At 41.2% G+C, this 16,421-nt stretch overlaps 1 protein-coding gene across 3 annotated transcripts in view; it reads left to right on the forward strand.

The window, feature by feature from the left end:
* GRM1 (glutamate metabotropic receptor 1) overlaps positions 1-16,421 on the forward strand; it is a 177,951-nt gene that overhangs the window by 147,800 nt on the left and 13,730 nt on the right. For all 3 annotated transcript variants that reach the window (XM_041469882.1, XM_041469883.1, XM_041469884.1), the window contains exon 7: positions 1,529-2,459. In XM_041469882.1, the coding sequence (XP_041325816.1) occupies positions 1,529-2,459 (931 nt within the window). The remainder of the gene's footprint in view (positions 1-1,528; positions 2,460-16,421) is intronic.

A 16,421-nucleotide genomic window follows, 5' to 3' on the forward strand; every position in this document is an offset into this window, starting at 1 on the left:
GACTTTACATTACAGTATTGGACATTACAGCAGAGGTATCTGTTGGTAGCTTTTATCATCATGTGGGAGGTGCATATAAATTAGGCAAAACTGTGGGACTCAGAAGCTTTTAGTTCATAGATGGTTCCTGCAAATACCCTCCATACTAAGGAGGAAGGGACGGAGCATGACTTTTGCCCATCACAACAGCAGGGTCCTTGTTAAGATCTAGCAGCATAAATGAGAGGAAAAATGCCTCTCTCACAAGCTTGCTGACATTACCATCTTTCCCCTGCTCTTTCCAGCCATGTCCAACAACTCAGATAGGCAGAGTTCATGAGCAGCCAGACCAGGATCAGAAAAGATGGAGCAGCAGTTTGTAATGAAGACATCTGTGCGGAGAGGTGGCTAAAAAACCTGAACTGTAAGGTGAACTGAGACAGGAATGGTGAGGGATTGTGAGGAAAGATACTTGAGAGGTGGGGGAAAGGCAGATAAAGTGAGTTGTGTCCAAGGGAAACTGGAGGAGGATGGAAACAAGTAGAAGAGGCTGTGGATACTTCACTTGGGTTAAAGAAACATGTTAAAAGCATTTTGGAACTATTAAGTGAAGAACAGAAATTAGAAAATGCCATAATGAAAGATGTGCATAACAGCTTCACAACCATAACATCTTATTTACACAAAGGATTTTATTTTCTCTGTAGTGTTTATTGCTGGTATTACTTCAGCACAGTGAGGAAGATATCCAGAGACTCCTTTAAGTTGAGTGTGGGAGAGAGCAGTTAAGTACTGTCTTAACAGACACCTATGTTTGCATGTCTGTACTAGTCAGAAAGGAGAGTCTTTACAGTTTTTATCTGAAGGCATGCATATTCTGTGGGTTTGACTCTTCCAAAAGAATTAAATTATATTATTTAGAGGCAAAACAATGAGCAGAGGGTTTGACAAAATAAGAATAAGATACTGTGAAGAGAAAAAAAGCAGAAATGTACTAAGAAGGTACAGTATCTATGATATAGTTCCATTAAAATTTTGGATTTATTACCATTTTTCTGTTCATAGACCTCTGATTAACTTATAACATTCATAAAATCGGTCTCAAAAATTGTAGTAGATCAAACTATAGTGATTGTTGTAATGATTGAATAAATAAATTAATCTGAGGAGGTAAAAAACCTACCCATTTGCAACAATACTTTCCCTGCTGAAACGAAGAGATTATGGTGACTTTGTCTGGGTTCTGTTCCCAGCTGTGCCTTTGGTATGCTGGGCTTGTAATCAGGTATCTCTAAAAGCAGATATTTCCAAATCTAATTTCCTGTTGCAGCATAATGAGAAAATGTTTGCAACACCCAAAACGGATGGCTGGTTTTTGAAAATATTAATCCAAACTTTTCTATCACGCAGTTCACTCCTTTGTAAAATGGTTTTAATAATCCACGCCATACAGACATATGCTAATGTTTGGATTATACTGAGATCCAGCAAAAAAGGTCCTTCCAGGAGCTGCCTTTCTAACACTCTGTTTCTCTTCTGTACACTGCAGGCTGCGAACCCATCCCTGTAAAGTATCTCCAGTGGAGCAATATAGAGTCTATTGTGGCTGTGGTCTTTTCCTGCCTGGGGATCCTGGTCACCATGTTTGTCACCCTTATCTTTGTGCTCTACAGAGACACCCCTGTTGTCAAGTCCTCCAGCCGCGAGCTCTGCTATATTATCCTGGCTGGCATCTTTCTAGGTTACGTCTGCCCTTTCACCCTTATAGCTAAACCCACCACGACATCCTGCTACCTCCAGCGCCTTCTGGTGGGCCTCTCCTCTGCCATGTGCTATTCCGCCCTGGTGACCAAAACCAACCGCATCGCGCGCATCCTGGCGGGCAGCAAGAAGAAGATCTGCACCCGCAAGCCCCGCTTCATGAGCGCCTGGGCCCAGGTGGTCATCGCCTCCATTCTGATCAGCGTGCAGCTGACACTGGTGATCACGCTGATCATCCTGGAGCCCCCCATGCCCATCCTCTCCTACCCCAGCATTAAGGAAGTTTACCTTATCTGCAACACCAGCAACCTGGGCGTCGTGGCTCCCGTGGGCTACAATGGGCTCCTCATCATGAGCTGCACCTACTACGCCTTCAAGACTCGCAATGTGCCTGCCAATTTCAACGAGGCCAAGTACATTGCATTCACCATGTACACCACCTGTATCATCTGGCTGGCCTTCGTGCCCATCTATTTCGGGAGCAACTACAAGATCATCACCACCTGTTTCGCAGTGAGCCTGAGCGTGACAGTGGCTCTGGGATGCATGTTCACTCCTAAGATGTACATCATTATAGCCAAGCCTGAGAGGAATGTCCGCAGTGCCTTCACCACCTCAGATGTGGTGCGTATGCATGTCGGGGACGGCAAGGCACCTTGCAAGTCCAACACTTTCCTCAACATATTCCGGAGAAAGAAGCCAGGGGCTGGAAATCCAAAGTAAGTGGATTGACTGCAGGTACACATCTATCTGTATCTGTCCCTCTCTTTGCCATCCTCTCTTGGTTGACTGTAGTCTGCTGAATAGTAAGGTATGTAATAGTTTCATCTCATGTGTAGCAGAGAAGGTGGAAATGACCATTTAGTTCTAAGTCTCAGATGGGTATTGGTGTGCTGCTCATTATCTTCTCTCCTGCTCTGAAGGAGCCCCATGCACAGCTCCCTCTACAACTGGGGCAAGTCAGCCAGTGACCGAGTGACCAAGCTCCATTGCAGCTTCTAACATCTCCCTGTCCCATGGGTGTCTGTACAGGGATCTCACGCCTTGACATGCAGTTGCTCTGCATTATGTTCAAACTGAGGTGCTACTGTAGCCTTTTAGAAAAGAAATCTCTGTCTGAATGATTGTACTTGCCCAAGGTCGCTGGAATGTGTGTGAAAGCTGAGGACTGAACATAAGTTTTTAAGGTAGTGTATTGTGACAGTCCTCATGACTGTGATTCAAAAGCACCCTCCATGCTATCCCTGTGCTCTATTTAATACTCAGCATTATGAGCAATACTCTTGCTCGTCATATGTGTAAATCTCTCCATGTTCTAAAACTCAGCGTTGGTGTGAAAGTTGCAGAAGTCAACTGATGGTGAAAATGAATTTGCATTCACATCTGTGGAACTCGTTATTTTCCTTGCTAGTAATTAAAAGCAACCCAGATGCAGCTGAGCAGGAGAGAGAACTGTTACTTCAAACAGTGTCTCCCTGTGAGTAGCTGTCTGAAAATTTGCATTCTTTATTCTCTTATTGTTTTTTAATCTTTAAAGAAGCACCATAGCACCATAGGACTACCTACACATGAGCTTAGATGATTTTTGTCCCAATTTAAAAAAATAAAAATAAAACAGGGTCAGTGAAACCTACATTTCTGAGCTTCCCAATAGAATTAAAATTCAGTTTATTCCCAGATTTTTGGGATCTGTAGATTTCTCTGAGTCACTCAGGTTGATTTTGATTCAGTTAGCATAAGAACTGTTTTCATCTGTCCTGGTGATGGAGGTAATACTGTAGAAAACCCATGCTGTTATCAATTTTGTTTTTATGCTACTTCAGTACATTTTATTTTTTTGCTAGACAGGGGGTCAGAAGGGAAGGGAATGGAGATGTAAGTGACCCAAATACACAGCTCAGTGTGCCACAGAGGCCAGGGAGGTGGCCAAAACTCTCCGTAGCCCGAGAGTTTGAATTCCATGCAAATAGAAAGATGGAGCCTGATCCGCCTTCCTCTGACTTTTTGGTAGCTAGATGGGGATTCAGACATCTGCAAGAAAGTAGTGTGGTGTCCCTGCAGTGTGGTTTCTGCCTAACAGTGTTGGTTTCTTTAAGTTGATGTCTGTCAAAAAAAGAGGCCTTTTGAATATTTTAGGTCATGAGTGACTTAATAACTAATTCTCTGTTCTGCTTACTCTTCTTCTACCTTTATTTAAAAAAAAAAAAGTAATTGAAAAGATCCAAATGTGTTATACTTAGAATACAGTTCATAATATAAGAGAATATTACATCCTATTCAACAGTCAAGCTTCTCTCTCATCATTGTCACCTTTAAAACTCAACAGGGCTTACCTGAGTTTTTAAGCAATTTGTTATATAATTTTAGTAAAATTTTCTCGAACTCTATGTTAAGCCTGTGTGAATGTTACGAAGCAAAAAAGTTCTACAGAGCTTTAAGTGTTTTTTCTAAACTAAAAGCTCAATACCTAGTTAATATGCATTTTTTCCCCTCAGGTTAAGCATCTGTGTCTTTTATACAGCCCAATTCCCACCTCTGACCTAAACCTCTTGTGCAGTTACTGCATGTTCTTCACCCAAACCAGCACAGGTGCAGAGGCACCCTGGGATTGCTGATGGAAAAGGACAGCTCTGTTCATGGGCATGAAGAACCGAGAGAAGTTTAATAGACAAACACAAAGCTTTCAAAATAAAGTCACAAGGCAAAATGAAAAGTAATTCCACAGCTTTGGAGAGGTTTTTTAGCTCCTAGCTGAGTCCATTGCAAAGTTTCTGAGGACATTGTGACAACACAGATAAAAAAAAGCGAGTCACTGTGGAAATCAAGAAGGAAAAAGTAGAATTTGCTGTAGCCTTGGAAGCACCTAGATAACTCAAATGTGTAATTAGGTCCTTCCTGAAACAGGGCTCAAAGCTACTGGTACTTGCTCAATGCCCACAGGAATGATCTCCAGACTGATTTTCAATAGTTTTGTTTGTGGTTTTGTTTTGGTTATTTTGTTGATGGTTTTGGTTTTGTTTTGGTTTTGGGTGGGTTTCTTTTTTATTTGGTTTAGTTGGTTTGTTTGTCAAACATCAAAATCTGGGATTTATTTGCGATGTTTTCATTAATTCTAGTCCCTGTAAGTATGTTGCTGTTTCTAGATTCTTCAGTAGTCTCTCCCTGTGGCCACATTTTTCTGGCTATAGGTGGCCAGCAGTTCTACACTCAAAAGATTTTTCTTTTAGATGTATTAATCTATCTTCTTGTTATGCCTTATCCCTCTTCCTAGTTTGGTTTTCTTTTTCTGCTTTTCAATTTTCATCTCTTTTCCTGTCTGTATCAAATCTCTTCTCTGCTTAATCTATTGAATTCCAATTCTTAAACAGAAAAGTGGTGTCCATCTAAATTAAATTGATGTGGAGATACAGGGTTAAATTTAATTTGTTTTAAAAATGGAAACTGTTTTACATTTACAAGGACAGATCAAACTTATATAAGCCTTCATAAAGCATTTTCATGCAATGTTATGCTGTTAGTTTAACTAGTATAGCTTGGGGACTAGAGCAAGCTGAACACTATTCCTTTCTCCTTCCTTAAATAGAGCAAAAGAATTAACCAGGGAAGTCTACTAACACAGGATCAATTAATCAATTCAAACCCTTCAGCTGTCTCTGGTGCTGACATAGTGGTCAGAAAAGTCATCTTGAAAAACATCTGTCCCAACTGCATTGCCAACAGAGTTTCAGTGGAAATACATTTCTTAATAACACTGGTCTTCACATAAATAATAAAGCACACTGCCTTTATTGATCTGTTGGACTCTCAAGATGGTATTGGCGGTCTTGAGGGTTTGAGCTCACTCTTATTTTGATTGAGTTAAACTATGAGCAATTACAACTAACATTGTTTCCCATAGAGCTGGTGGGGAATTTTCCAGTGGAATATATACGTTTTCCATCAGAAAATTCTGGCCTTTCAAAATGCTTCATAGAATTGGGCTTTGCTGGTAAGTATTTACCCGGAGCCAGGGGGACATTCTTCTTCCTACAGAAAGAGGAAGACATTGGGATATCATGAGGGAATCTTACTCCAACAGTCAAAGCACTCACTTAGGCTAAGAGCATCTCCTTCTTTTCCAGGTGGATGATCTATAACTGGATTGTGCACTGTCCAGGGCAAGTCTCCTTTCTGTATGTTCTTGTCCAGCAGTATTTTGGAACAGAGATAAAAATATTGTAGTGCAAACCCTAGGGAAATACTTGGCATAATTCTGTGAGAGAGCTTGAATCTGGGTCTGAGGGATCCCTCATGAATGTCTTCAGTACCAAGCAACTGTCATTATTCCCCTCTTGTCAAATGAATACTTAAATATGTATAAAAAATGGAGCAGCTCCACCAGGAGAGATGAAGAGAGAGGGATATCTGCTGCTTGTGTTGAAGCTTTGTGAGTACATTTATTGTTCATTTGCTGCTTGAAGGTATTACAAGATCCTGGCAGTTATAGGATGATGACATAGCTGCACTTGTTAGGAGAGCCTTTTGCATCTATTTTTTAATTTTTCCAGACGTGAGACGGAAACATTTGTGTACGAATCTTGCTGTGATCTTTAGCCTTCTTCTTGGTCTCAAAAGTTATTTTGGTCTATGGGGGTCAATGGGCTTGAAGAGAAGGACAATTTTACAGTGCCTGAATGATACCTTCCCTGAGGAAGCAATGCTCCTTTCTGGACTACATGAAGGCAAAAAAACCTAAACAGTGACACTTCAGATGCTGATTCTGATGAGGATTCAGGAAATGCCTTCTCCAGGAGTGCTGCAGGGGTTGCCACAGAGAGAAAGTTCATTTTGTCTCTTTGGGTAATAAGTTCCAGGTCTGGCAGTGATGCTTATCTGCTCCCTCAGTCTTCATGCAAAAATTATTTTAAATTTATAATTGAGACCCCAGGTCTGGACACCAATTTAGTGCATTTTGAATCAGAGTAAGTAACGATTTAATTGTCAATATATATTATGTAGCAAAATCCGAGTTAAAAGAAAGCCAACCATCAAGACTTACTAAATGGTCAGGACTCCACTTTAATGTAAAGGCTACCTGCTTTCCCCTTGTAATTTTAGTATATTTACATTCAATTATTTTTCATCCATCTGTCTGCCTTTAGAAATTAATAGCTGATTTAAAGTACTTCCAAACATGTAATTTATCTTTTTCACACATTTCAGCAGTCCATCCCTCTAGACTGCTGTCACAGGCATCCAGTCACCTGGGCCATGATCTCTCAAATGTGATTTATTTTATTCTAATAAAAATTTGCAGACAACCCAACATCCTCTACTCACTTCTTCCTGCCTCCCTTTGTCCTTTCTCCCTGTGTGCTGGCTCCCTACATACAGTTTTTTTAACTGAGAATCAGGGTTCTCAGTAACCTCTAGTAACACACGGCTTAGGGAAACCTTCTGCTTTTTGTCTTGCCAGTTATAAAATTATCTCCAGGTATTCTGAAGTTAATGTTTCTCTTTAAAGTGACTCATTGAGCTATCATTTCATCTTGAGCAAGCTGTACTGACAAGCCGTGCTTTTCTGGCCTCATTTCCCTTGGCCATTCACAGTCCACAAAGGCTTTTGGGCTCTTCACCTCCTTCATTTTCAAAGCCTCCCACAGACACACGGTGAGGGAAATCTTAGCACAAGAAGATTCCAGAAGATTTTGTTTCACTGGTTTTCATGGTGGTAGGAGGATGCAAGTGTGCAATGAAGCATGGCAAGACTTGGAGCTTCCAGACACAGAGAGTAAATGTTCTGCATGCTCTGCTGCAGTTGCTCAAGTGTAGATATTTTACAGCCTGTCACTTAATCCAACCTAACAGCCCTGTCACAGAAATAGGTGCTCAGGAGTACTCCATCTTCTCACTATTATGTTATTATTCTGCACAGTCAATATTCTTTAAGCAAGGGTTATAGAGGCAAGGAGGGAGAGAGAAAAGCGCGAACCAATCTACCTCTATCTGGCAATAGCCACGGGGAATTTTTCCCTCGGTCTGGCTAAAATGTATCAAAACTTCTGAAACAAATAGGTTTAGTATAAAGTGCAAGCAGGATTAATGAAAACTGGTCACCATTATACCTTCTCTTGTAAAAGAGATATATCAAATCCTGTGCTTCAGGACACACAATGTAAGAAATATTTTCTTTGGTCCTGAAGTGTGTCATCTAGCCTGCAGCACACAGGAATTATCTTTAAATACTTCTTACAGAGATTAGCATCTCGTGTAGTTTTGCCTTCCTACAACAGTGCCAAACCACTTATAGAGACAATTTCCGAATCTGACAGGAGATGGTAGACTACCTGGCTTTACAATTTAGAAAACTGATGCAGTGGGTGAACTTCTCATGTCCTGCACTAGTATTGCAGACACAATAAGCCACGTCCTAATTTTTACCATTACAGACCGTGGAAAATACTACATTCCAAGGGACTTTCAAGAAGACCCTTAAGCCTGCTTTGCCTGCACAGCCATCCTACTGAAGCTTATCCCAGAGGGAAATGGCATATTATGAAAGAGAATTTTGGAACAGCAGAAAGGATGTGAACTTCTGCCAGTGGGAAATTATTTATTCAGAGATTGAAAAGAAAAAAAAAAAAAGGCAAAATTGTGCAGGACAGATAAAGTTTTTTATTTAAACAATTTGTGGCTGTATATCTAATCTCTCCATTAACTCCAATAAAATGCTGACACCACACCCTGTTTTTTGGGGCTGACTCTGTCAGGCAGTGGCACCATGGGGCACAAGGTGCTGTGCTGGTCCATGGCTTTGAGGCTCCCAGCTCCCCACCAGGGCACAGGGCTTCAAAACCACTGAACGTTTGGTTCACCCTTGCATCACACTCAGGGCATGTCATGGAAGAGGAGTCGCTTCCCTCCCAGGTTGTTGCAGATGTGGCAATTCTAGAATGGCTCCTGGTGACACAGCTGTCACAGGGAAGGCAGGTGGCACCCCAGCCTGGGCTGATTCATCTTCTGATTTCAGCCCTCCCTAACATTTACCCAGCTTCTGTATTCAATGTAGTTCTTCACCTTTTTCTGAGGTTGCTGTGCCTTTTTGAGAAAGCCTCTTGCATGCTCACAAAGGATAGCTGAAAGTGCTCTCTCTCAGCAGTTGGACTGGTTTTGCTGGACTGTTTATTGGTCTTAAACCATGAAAGGTTTTACAGACACATAGCACTGTGACATGTAAGAGTTCTTACCCAGTTCTCTTGTGGACGTGATGTGAATTTCATGTAAGAAAATACAACAAACCCAGTCAAGCTGCTCTGTCCTTGTCAGTATATTGATTTAAGTGAATATTTAAAACTCCCAGAAGACAGTTACATGGTTCCAAAGAGACTCTTAGAACCAATGTTAAAGAACTGGGAAGAAACAAAAAATAACGGGGGAGTGTGAAACTTAACATTCCAATAACAATCCCTTCCAGCCCTGCTACAGGGTTTCTCTGTTAAATTTGATCTATGTAATCATATCTAATATTGTCCTCCATAGCCTTGAATTTGCATTTGATTATGATACACATATATTGTAGTTCTGGCCAATAGACCAAAAATAAAATACAGAATAAGGGATAAAAGACCCTCAGATATCACTTCCAGACTTACATACTTTCTCATTTAAATAACTACTAAAACCCATATTTATTTAAAAACCAGGCATGGCATATGCATATATCAAATTATATACCAAATTGTCTGTCTGTGTGTATATGTGCAAAATAACCAGTCTGGTGATAGCAGTTTTTTTTAATCTTTCTAATGAAAAATAAGGGGCATAGCTGCACTGTAAGGTTTCCTGTCAAATTATACCAGCCAAAGGGACTCACAGCTCATGCATAGCTGATCACATGCCATTCCTAAAACAAGATGAGGAGAAGAAGGGGACAAAAATACATGCTGTGATTGGGATGTTTGTGATCAAACAAAACCAAAAGGTCTGACGATTTAATCTCAGTCCTCTGGGCCTGTTTCCCCAGCCAAAGAGAGGCTGTCTGAGACTACATTTGGGAGAAATAACTTGGAATGAAGTTCTGCAGCAGCTTCCCAGTAAGAACAGTGGGGATAAACCCCCCTCAGACAAAACCCATGTTATATTGAATAAGTTTACAGGATACTTTGCCTGCACCCTGAGCTCCCATCCAGACTTCTGCTTCTTTATCACCAGTTAGAGCCACATTTTACGTGCCTGGTCCCTTTAAATGAGAGGGATGTTGTGTAAGGTTCTATGCAATTTCCTCCCTTTCTCAGAAGTTCCCAGTCTATGGCAGTTTTACCACATTCTTTTCAGGGGTGGGCACAACTTTGTTTTCCCAGGAGATTTTGACAGGACATATATCTAAGGCACAGTCTCTGAGTCCAGCCTGGTTCTTGCCGAAGGACTGCTGGAGAACCTCACTTTACTACTCCTCCTCTTGTTTTGCAGCTCTCAAGATGCTGAATCACAAAATGTTTTTCTGCTTGGGGGCACTTCTGTAGCACCAAGCAGCTTTGTTTAATGAATCTCAATACTTAAGCACAATGACAGAAAGATACAGAGTTACATCAGAGGGGAGCTTTGTAGTTATCTACCATAATCTCCGCTTCCTGACTGAGGGGAAGCAAAAGCAGCACTACAGAAATCCAGGGGAAAGCTAGTATCTTTCTTGGCATAAACCACAGGAATAAGGACACCACTTGTAATTTAATTTCTTGCTTGACTGGATCACTTATTACATTTCCTTGTATTTTGGTACTTGTATACATTATTCATATCCAGTTAGGATGCTGCAGAAGTGCATCAACTCATTAGTGAGTGATACAAACAATTGTGTTCCCATGTAGGGATAAGCAAGTGTTGTTTATCTACTTAGCAGCACACTCACACATTGTTTTGGCTTCAATTTTCTCTGTGAGAGAAATAAGGAAGAAAACTTCACCTTTAAAGAGTGTCAGATACATAAATAGGTGTTGAAGGTTACATCCAGTTAAGCACCTAAACCCCTGGATAGTTCTTTATATTTCATATGGAAATCAGATTCCAACTCTCATAAGCACACCCTTAGGGGAAAAAAACAATCCCCACACCCATGTTGTGAGTGTTGCACTGAAATATAAAATGGAAATGGAACGAAGAACTAAAATACAAGTCTTCTAGAGGTCACTAACATTTTTTAAGTCAAGAATGCAATTTGCCTCCTTTCTATTTTCAGTGTGATGTTTCAGCCCATGCCACTGTTGCTCACCTCACCTCAGCAGAAACTAAGAGAGCTGTGACATTGCACAAACACGACATAATTCATGTAAAAATACTTGCTAGAATAAACGTGCAGGGTGTTCTGCAAGCATTTATTCTGCAGGGGTCTCTGAGTCACCTTGTGTTTTCATGCATCTTTGAGCTAATTTAGGGGTGAAAAATGTGGGTACTGAAGGGTATGATGTGGATCCCTGATATTCTTTATAAATAAGAACAAGACTATAAAACAGCAGAAGTATTATACACATCTATATACAGTTAATACTGGAGTTTGTTTTTTCCCTCAAATTAAAACATCTGAAAAATACTTTAGATTCAGCCCGGCAATTCAGTGCAAAGTTACTAATGTGAAATGCAGAACTACTGCTTATTTATTTAATCCTTTTCCTTGCTTAGGGACACATAAAAGGCACATAGGAGCCCAAGAAGGGGACAACATTTTCATGTCTTCTCTTTCACTGATGTGAAAGGCATTTTGTATTCTGGCTTGTCCACCGAGTTTATCCCTTCTTGTGATGAGCTCTCCCCTTACTTCAGAGATGCCTGACAAACCAGAACACCACAAGACAAACTGCAGATGTTATGATGACATGATGACAAAGCATCTGTTTTTAGCCAGACTCTAATTCACAAATGAATCCTATCCCCAGAGAGAGAAGGTGGTCCGTCTCTGTTAAGGGAATGTAGGTGGGTATGGCTCTACACCCTCTTAGAAATAAAATCTGCAGATTCAGACATGTTCATTTACAAATACCTGTATCTGGATATGATGCAAAGCAAAGGCTAACTTCTGGTGCACTACTCAGTCCAAAATCTGGATGTAGTCTTTTCTAAATGTCTGTCCCTCAGACATGTGTAATGGGCAACTTGCTTTCTTATATTTTTGTTCTTGGCATTTTAAGAGTTTGTAAAGGGAAGAATGGCAAATTTTAAAATCTCTTTCTTGGGTTTCTGCTTGACTTCTTTTTTTTTTTGTTTGTTTTTTTGGGAGTATGGAGTAGTATGGAGTGATACTTTTTTTTACTTGTCTTCTGATTCTGTCTTTCCTCTGTCCCAAACACACTGAAAACTACTCAACACCCAGAGCAGAGATCTGACCATATTCCCCCCTGTTCTCTGTGTTCTTACCTCTGTGCCTCAAGGACTCTAAATGGGTAAATTCTTCATTGTCTGATCTCTTTTATGGTTTTCAGACCAAGATGTATCTGTAGAACACACTCCACCACACAGAAGACAGACACTGTCAAAGAGTCACTAATGAATATGGCCAGCACGAGAAGCTAGGTTCTCTCCTGTGCCAAAGGACTCTAAGAAACTACTTTCAGTGTGGGTTGAAAGTATATTGTATCAATATAACATCTGCCTCCACACTAAAGTTGTTAAGAGACTATTTAATTTTGAAATAACAAGTCAACTAATTCTTCAGAGCAAATATGTGCTCTGGCATTCAGCCTCCCACACCTGACAACACAGGTTAAAAGTCATTATCACTGTAAACAGCAAACTATTGTGCAGGCTGAAAGCAATCACACAATTTGTCACTTTCAAGCCCACTTGACAACTAAAAACTCCAGGTTTCTTGTTAGTTCATTATAGATAATTCACCATTTCTAGCTTACTGCTTCAAACTCCAGGTTTCTTGTTAGTTCATTATAGATAATTCACCATTTCTAGCTTACTGCTTCAGTTTATCTCTTCTTAAGCTGTTTTCCCTTCTCTGCTCTCTATAGTTCTTCTTTTGTGGTGTGCAGGATGTGGCTTTCTTCCACCCTATAAAACTATCCTTACAAAAAGAAAAAAAGAAAAGAAAATTAATTACTGTCTGCTGGCTTCCTTGAGCCAGATTTCAAGGTCAGATAAACACTAATGTCAGCACCAGAGAAACTGTCCCCAGTGCCCATGGTTTGGGGAAAAGGGGTTAGAGTTGTCCCCTTCAGCAAAAAACTGTTAGTCTAGCACAGCTGCAGTGCAGCACCACAGCCAGAGATGTCAAAGCTGATCATAAACTGTATCGAAACAAGTGCCCCTTGATCTGATTATAGCAACTCCTCACTCATGAAATGTTTGCTGCTGTTTGCAATTTCAGCCCCAGAGAATCACAGGTTCAGTTTAAATAACCATCTACAAGCCACCTTCTAGTTAGTAGATCCTCCTTCTCTTTACCCAACACTATTGATCTTTCCTCATCCTTGGTGTATTAAAGCCAGGAATCTTCACACTTTCTTACTTAGAGTTCTTGTTAGTCTTCCCCTCTACTTGAATGGACTTTTTTTTTTGAAATGTTATCTTCTGGCCATTTATTTTCCTGGCACAACCCAAATCTTCAGATGGCTCCATTCAGCCTGCGTTGACTGGCTTGCAAGCCCTGCATTCCCAGAGAAATGATTGTCTGGAAATTGGGATTTATGTCACATTTCTAATGTTTTTGTGTCTCAAAGCCTCCCAGACAAGCTGACTAACCAGATAGCCAACACACCCAGCAAACAACCAATCAAACCAAAGAAAGCAAATCCCACAGTCTGTAGAAATCCCCACAGAGGGATTATCTACTTCGAGCAGACTGACAGGGACTGGCAGGGAGCTACACCTGAAAGTGCAGCCACCTGCAGCCAGTGCCCAGCGAGCAGACGAGGCGTGTGGGTGGCACCAGCCCCGCTGAGCCGCGGGCTCTCGTGCCCAGCTGGCAGCTTCCTGCGTGGGCTCAGCAGGGACTGCGTGGGTGTGCGGCCACAGCTCGTGTGCCTGGGCACTGCAGGCTCTGGTGGAGCACAAAGTGTGGCCCCAGGCACCTCTGTGCCCCCCAGCTAGTGAGCAGTCCTTTCCCTTTTACTTTCCCATATCCTCTGAAACATAAGGCTGTATACATTTCTTAATCCTTAGTGTTATATAAGTTATCTCAAAAATCTCTCCTGCTGCCGTCCCAGACAACCAAGAGATTTTCCTGCAGCTACTTTGGGCTATCATAGCCTGTAAATCCTCAAATGCTTTAAGCTGCCCTAAGCCAGAACTGACACTCAAAGCCTTCTTTTATTCCATGCCATCACTTTGCCTATGCAGGGACAAGAATCTAGACAGCCATGCTGTGAACTTAAATTGGGAAATAAGAGGGGTTTTTTTCTCCTTTCTTTTTCTGGCATTATTGTGACCCAGATTAGTTGTCCCTGTCATTCCCTGCCAGATGATTGAATAATTGCACCAAGAGTTGTGCTGACACAGGGGAGAAGGTGAAGAAGCAGAAGGGAGCAGTGAACAGCTGGCTCCTGCTGCCCTGGGGTGACCCAAAGTACACACAGCCTTTTCTCCATCTTCACTATCCAGCTCAGTGTCAGGTCTTTCTGGGCATCCTTCTGGGATTATGTTCTCCTTGGTCACCTTGACCCTTCTGACCTCTTCAGCAGATGCCCACACCTCAACAGAGAGCAGTGCCATGAAATCCCTCCTGCTTCTCAGTCCTCTGTGAGTGATAATTACCCATATGCCTCACTCTGCTGGCTGAGGGTGAATAACCCTATAGACTTGTACTGTTTTTTGCACCACGGCTCTTAATTTTTCTCCAAAACTTGTTGCTGTGCCATTGATTAGCATAATTAATTTAAAACCCAGAGTAATTATTTCCAGACGTCACTTAGACTGGAATTCAGTATTTGTGTGTAAAAAATTAAATTTTACCAAGAATCTGTCCATCTTCCCAACTTAATCTATTGGCTTAGAAACCTTTCATCAGGTCCTAGCTCATATAAAAGGCATTGAAAATTCAGCTTCCCATCCTACAGGAAAAGGACATGGCCTTGCTTCTTTTTATGTAGATATCTTTTGATCCAGCCATGACAACTGTACATAAAACCTGACCTTTCAAAAACACAAACACCTGAAGAGGAACATGCTTCTTCCTAGGAAGATGCTAGAACTGGAGAGGCATGAGGCTCTGGGATGAGGGTTTAGTTGAACACTTTAGTTGTGTGGTTCTTCACATGAGGTTTGCTTACCCTCCCAGTCACCTTGCAGACCACTGGAGCACTGAGGAGGTGAAATGCAGGCCAGAATGTTTCTGGTGTTGCTGAGATATTCCTTGGGAGTGCAGAGGGCAGCCAGCCTGAGTGTTGGAGCAGGAACTGCTCTTGAATGTGAGGCAGTGTGCCAAGGGTACATGGTACAAGGCTTCTCCTTTCCTGTACTAAACCTAGAGGTCATATATAAGTTCTTAAAAATGAGGAGTTTATTCAGGGCTATCACTTAACTTTCCTTGAATATCCTCTCCACTTTCTTTCTAATGTTGTTGATGGTCAGTTGTTTCAAATGAGATTGCACAAATTCTGGTGATATGCTATTCTGTACTTTTTTCACCTGGGGAATGAGAAAGATTTTTTACAGCTTGGAGTACATCTAGGGAGGAGGATCTCTGACCACGACTTCAAATGATAAATAGCACTTTGTACTGCATCTCAGTTTTCTTGGGCACCAGATAGATTCATTCTGTTTTGGGGGTGTGATTGAGCAGAGAGAATAATTCCAGAGCAGAAGGTGAATGTTTCTAGTTTCACAGCTGTGCAGATATAAAACATTGCAGATAGGAATTTACACTTCCTATAATCCTGACACAGCTGTTTGCCTCATGGGATGATTCATTTACACTTAAGAGGAAAAATAGTGGCAAGAGTGACTCTTCCCTCTGATGCTTTATATTCCTCACTGCAGATTTCAACAGGCTTGTTACCTACTCTGTTCTGAATGACTAGCCAGAAGCATTTTTCTGCTTCAAAGAACATAAAGTAAAGCAATTAAGCCACTTCTTTCAAGAACCCTCTGCACTGCCACCCTGCTTCCTCTGCCAGACTCCCTGTTATTGCACCCAGGGGTTCCTTATAAAGCAACTCAGACACTTTCATGATGGTATGCCAGCTCCTTGCTCAAATGCACAGAAGATCCATCCTGCCTCTGGGCTCAGGATACAAATAGCGGGAATTACCCTTGAGAAGACTGCCTCCAAAATGACTCATTAATCCTCATATTGTAAAGATAGGCAGAGTATCTAATTTTTTATAACCAGATGCATGTGAAGTGCTCTTACTGCCTGCAAGGCTAGGAGAAAGAAGCAGGGATACATTGCCATCATTAAAAAATAAAAGAAAAAAAAATAAAGGTACAGATATCTGTGCATTAATTCTGAACCATAGCTCTGCTAGTATTAGCACACACTACTAGGAAGACAAAAGAAAGCCTATAAGGATACTTCACATTCAACGCATCAAAAATGTTTATTATTGACACAGTTGACATTGATTTGATAATTGGAAAATAATTCACTGAAATACTATCAACACATGTACCACATTTCCCATACTATAAATCTAAATTTCATTGTAAATTCAAATTCTACTGAAGCATGAACCCTGAGATTTAGGTGATTTCTGCTAGGTATATGC

Source organism: Pyrgilauda ruficollis, unplaced genomic scaffold (assembly GCF_017590135.1).
Source record: "Pyrgilauda ruficollis isolate IOZ18807 unplaced genomic scaffold, ASM1759013v1 scaffold24, whole genome shotgun sequence".
NCBI lineage: Eukaryota > Metazoa > Chordata > Aves > Passeriformes > Passeridae > Pyrgilauda > Pyrgilauda ruficollis.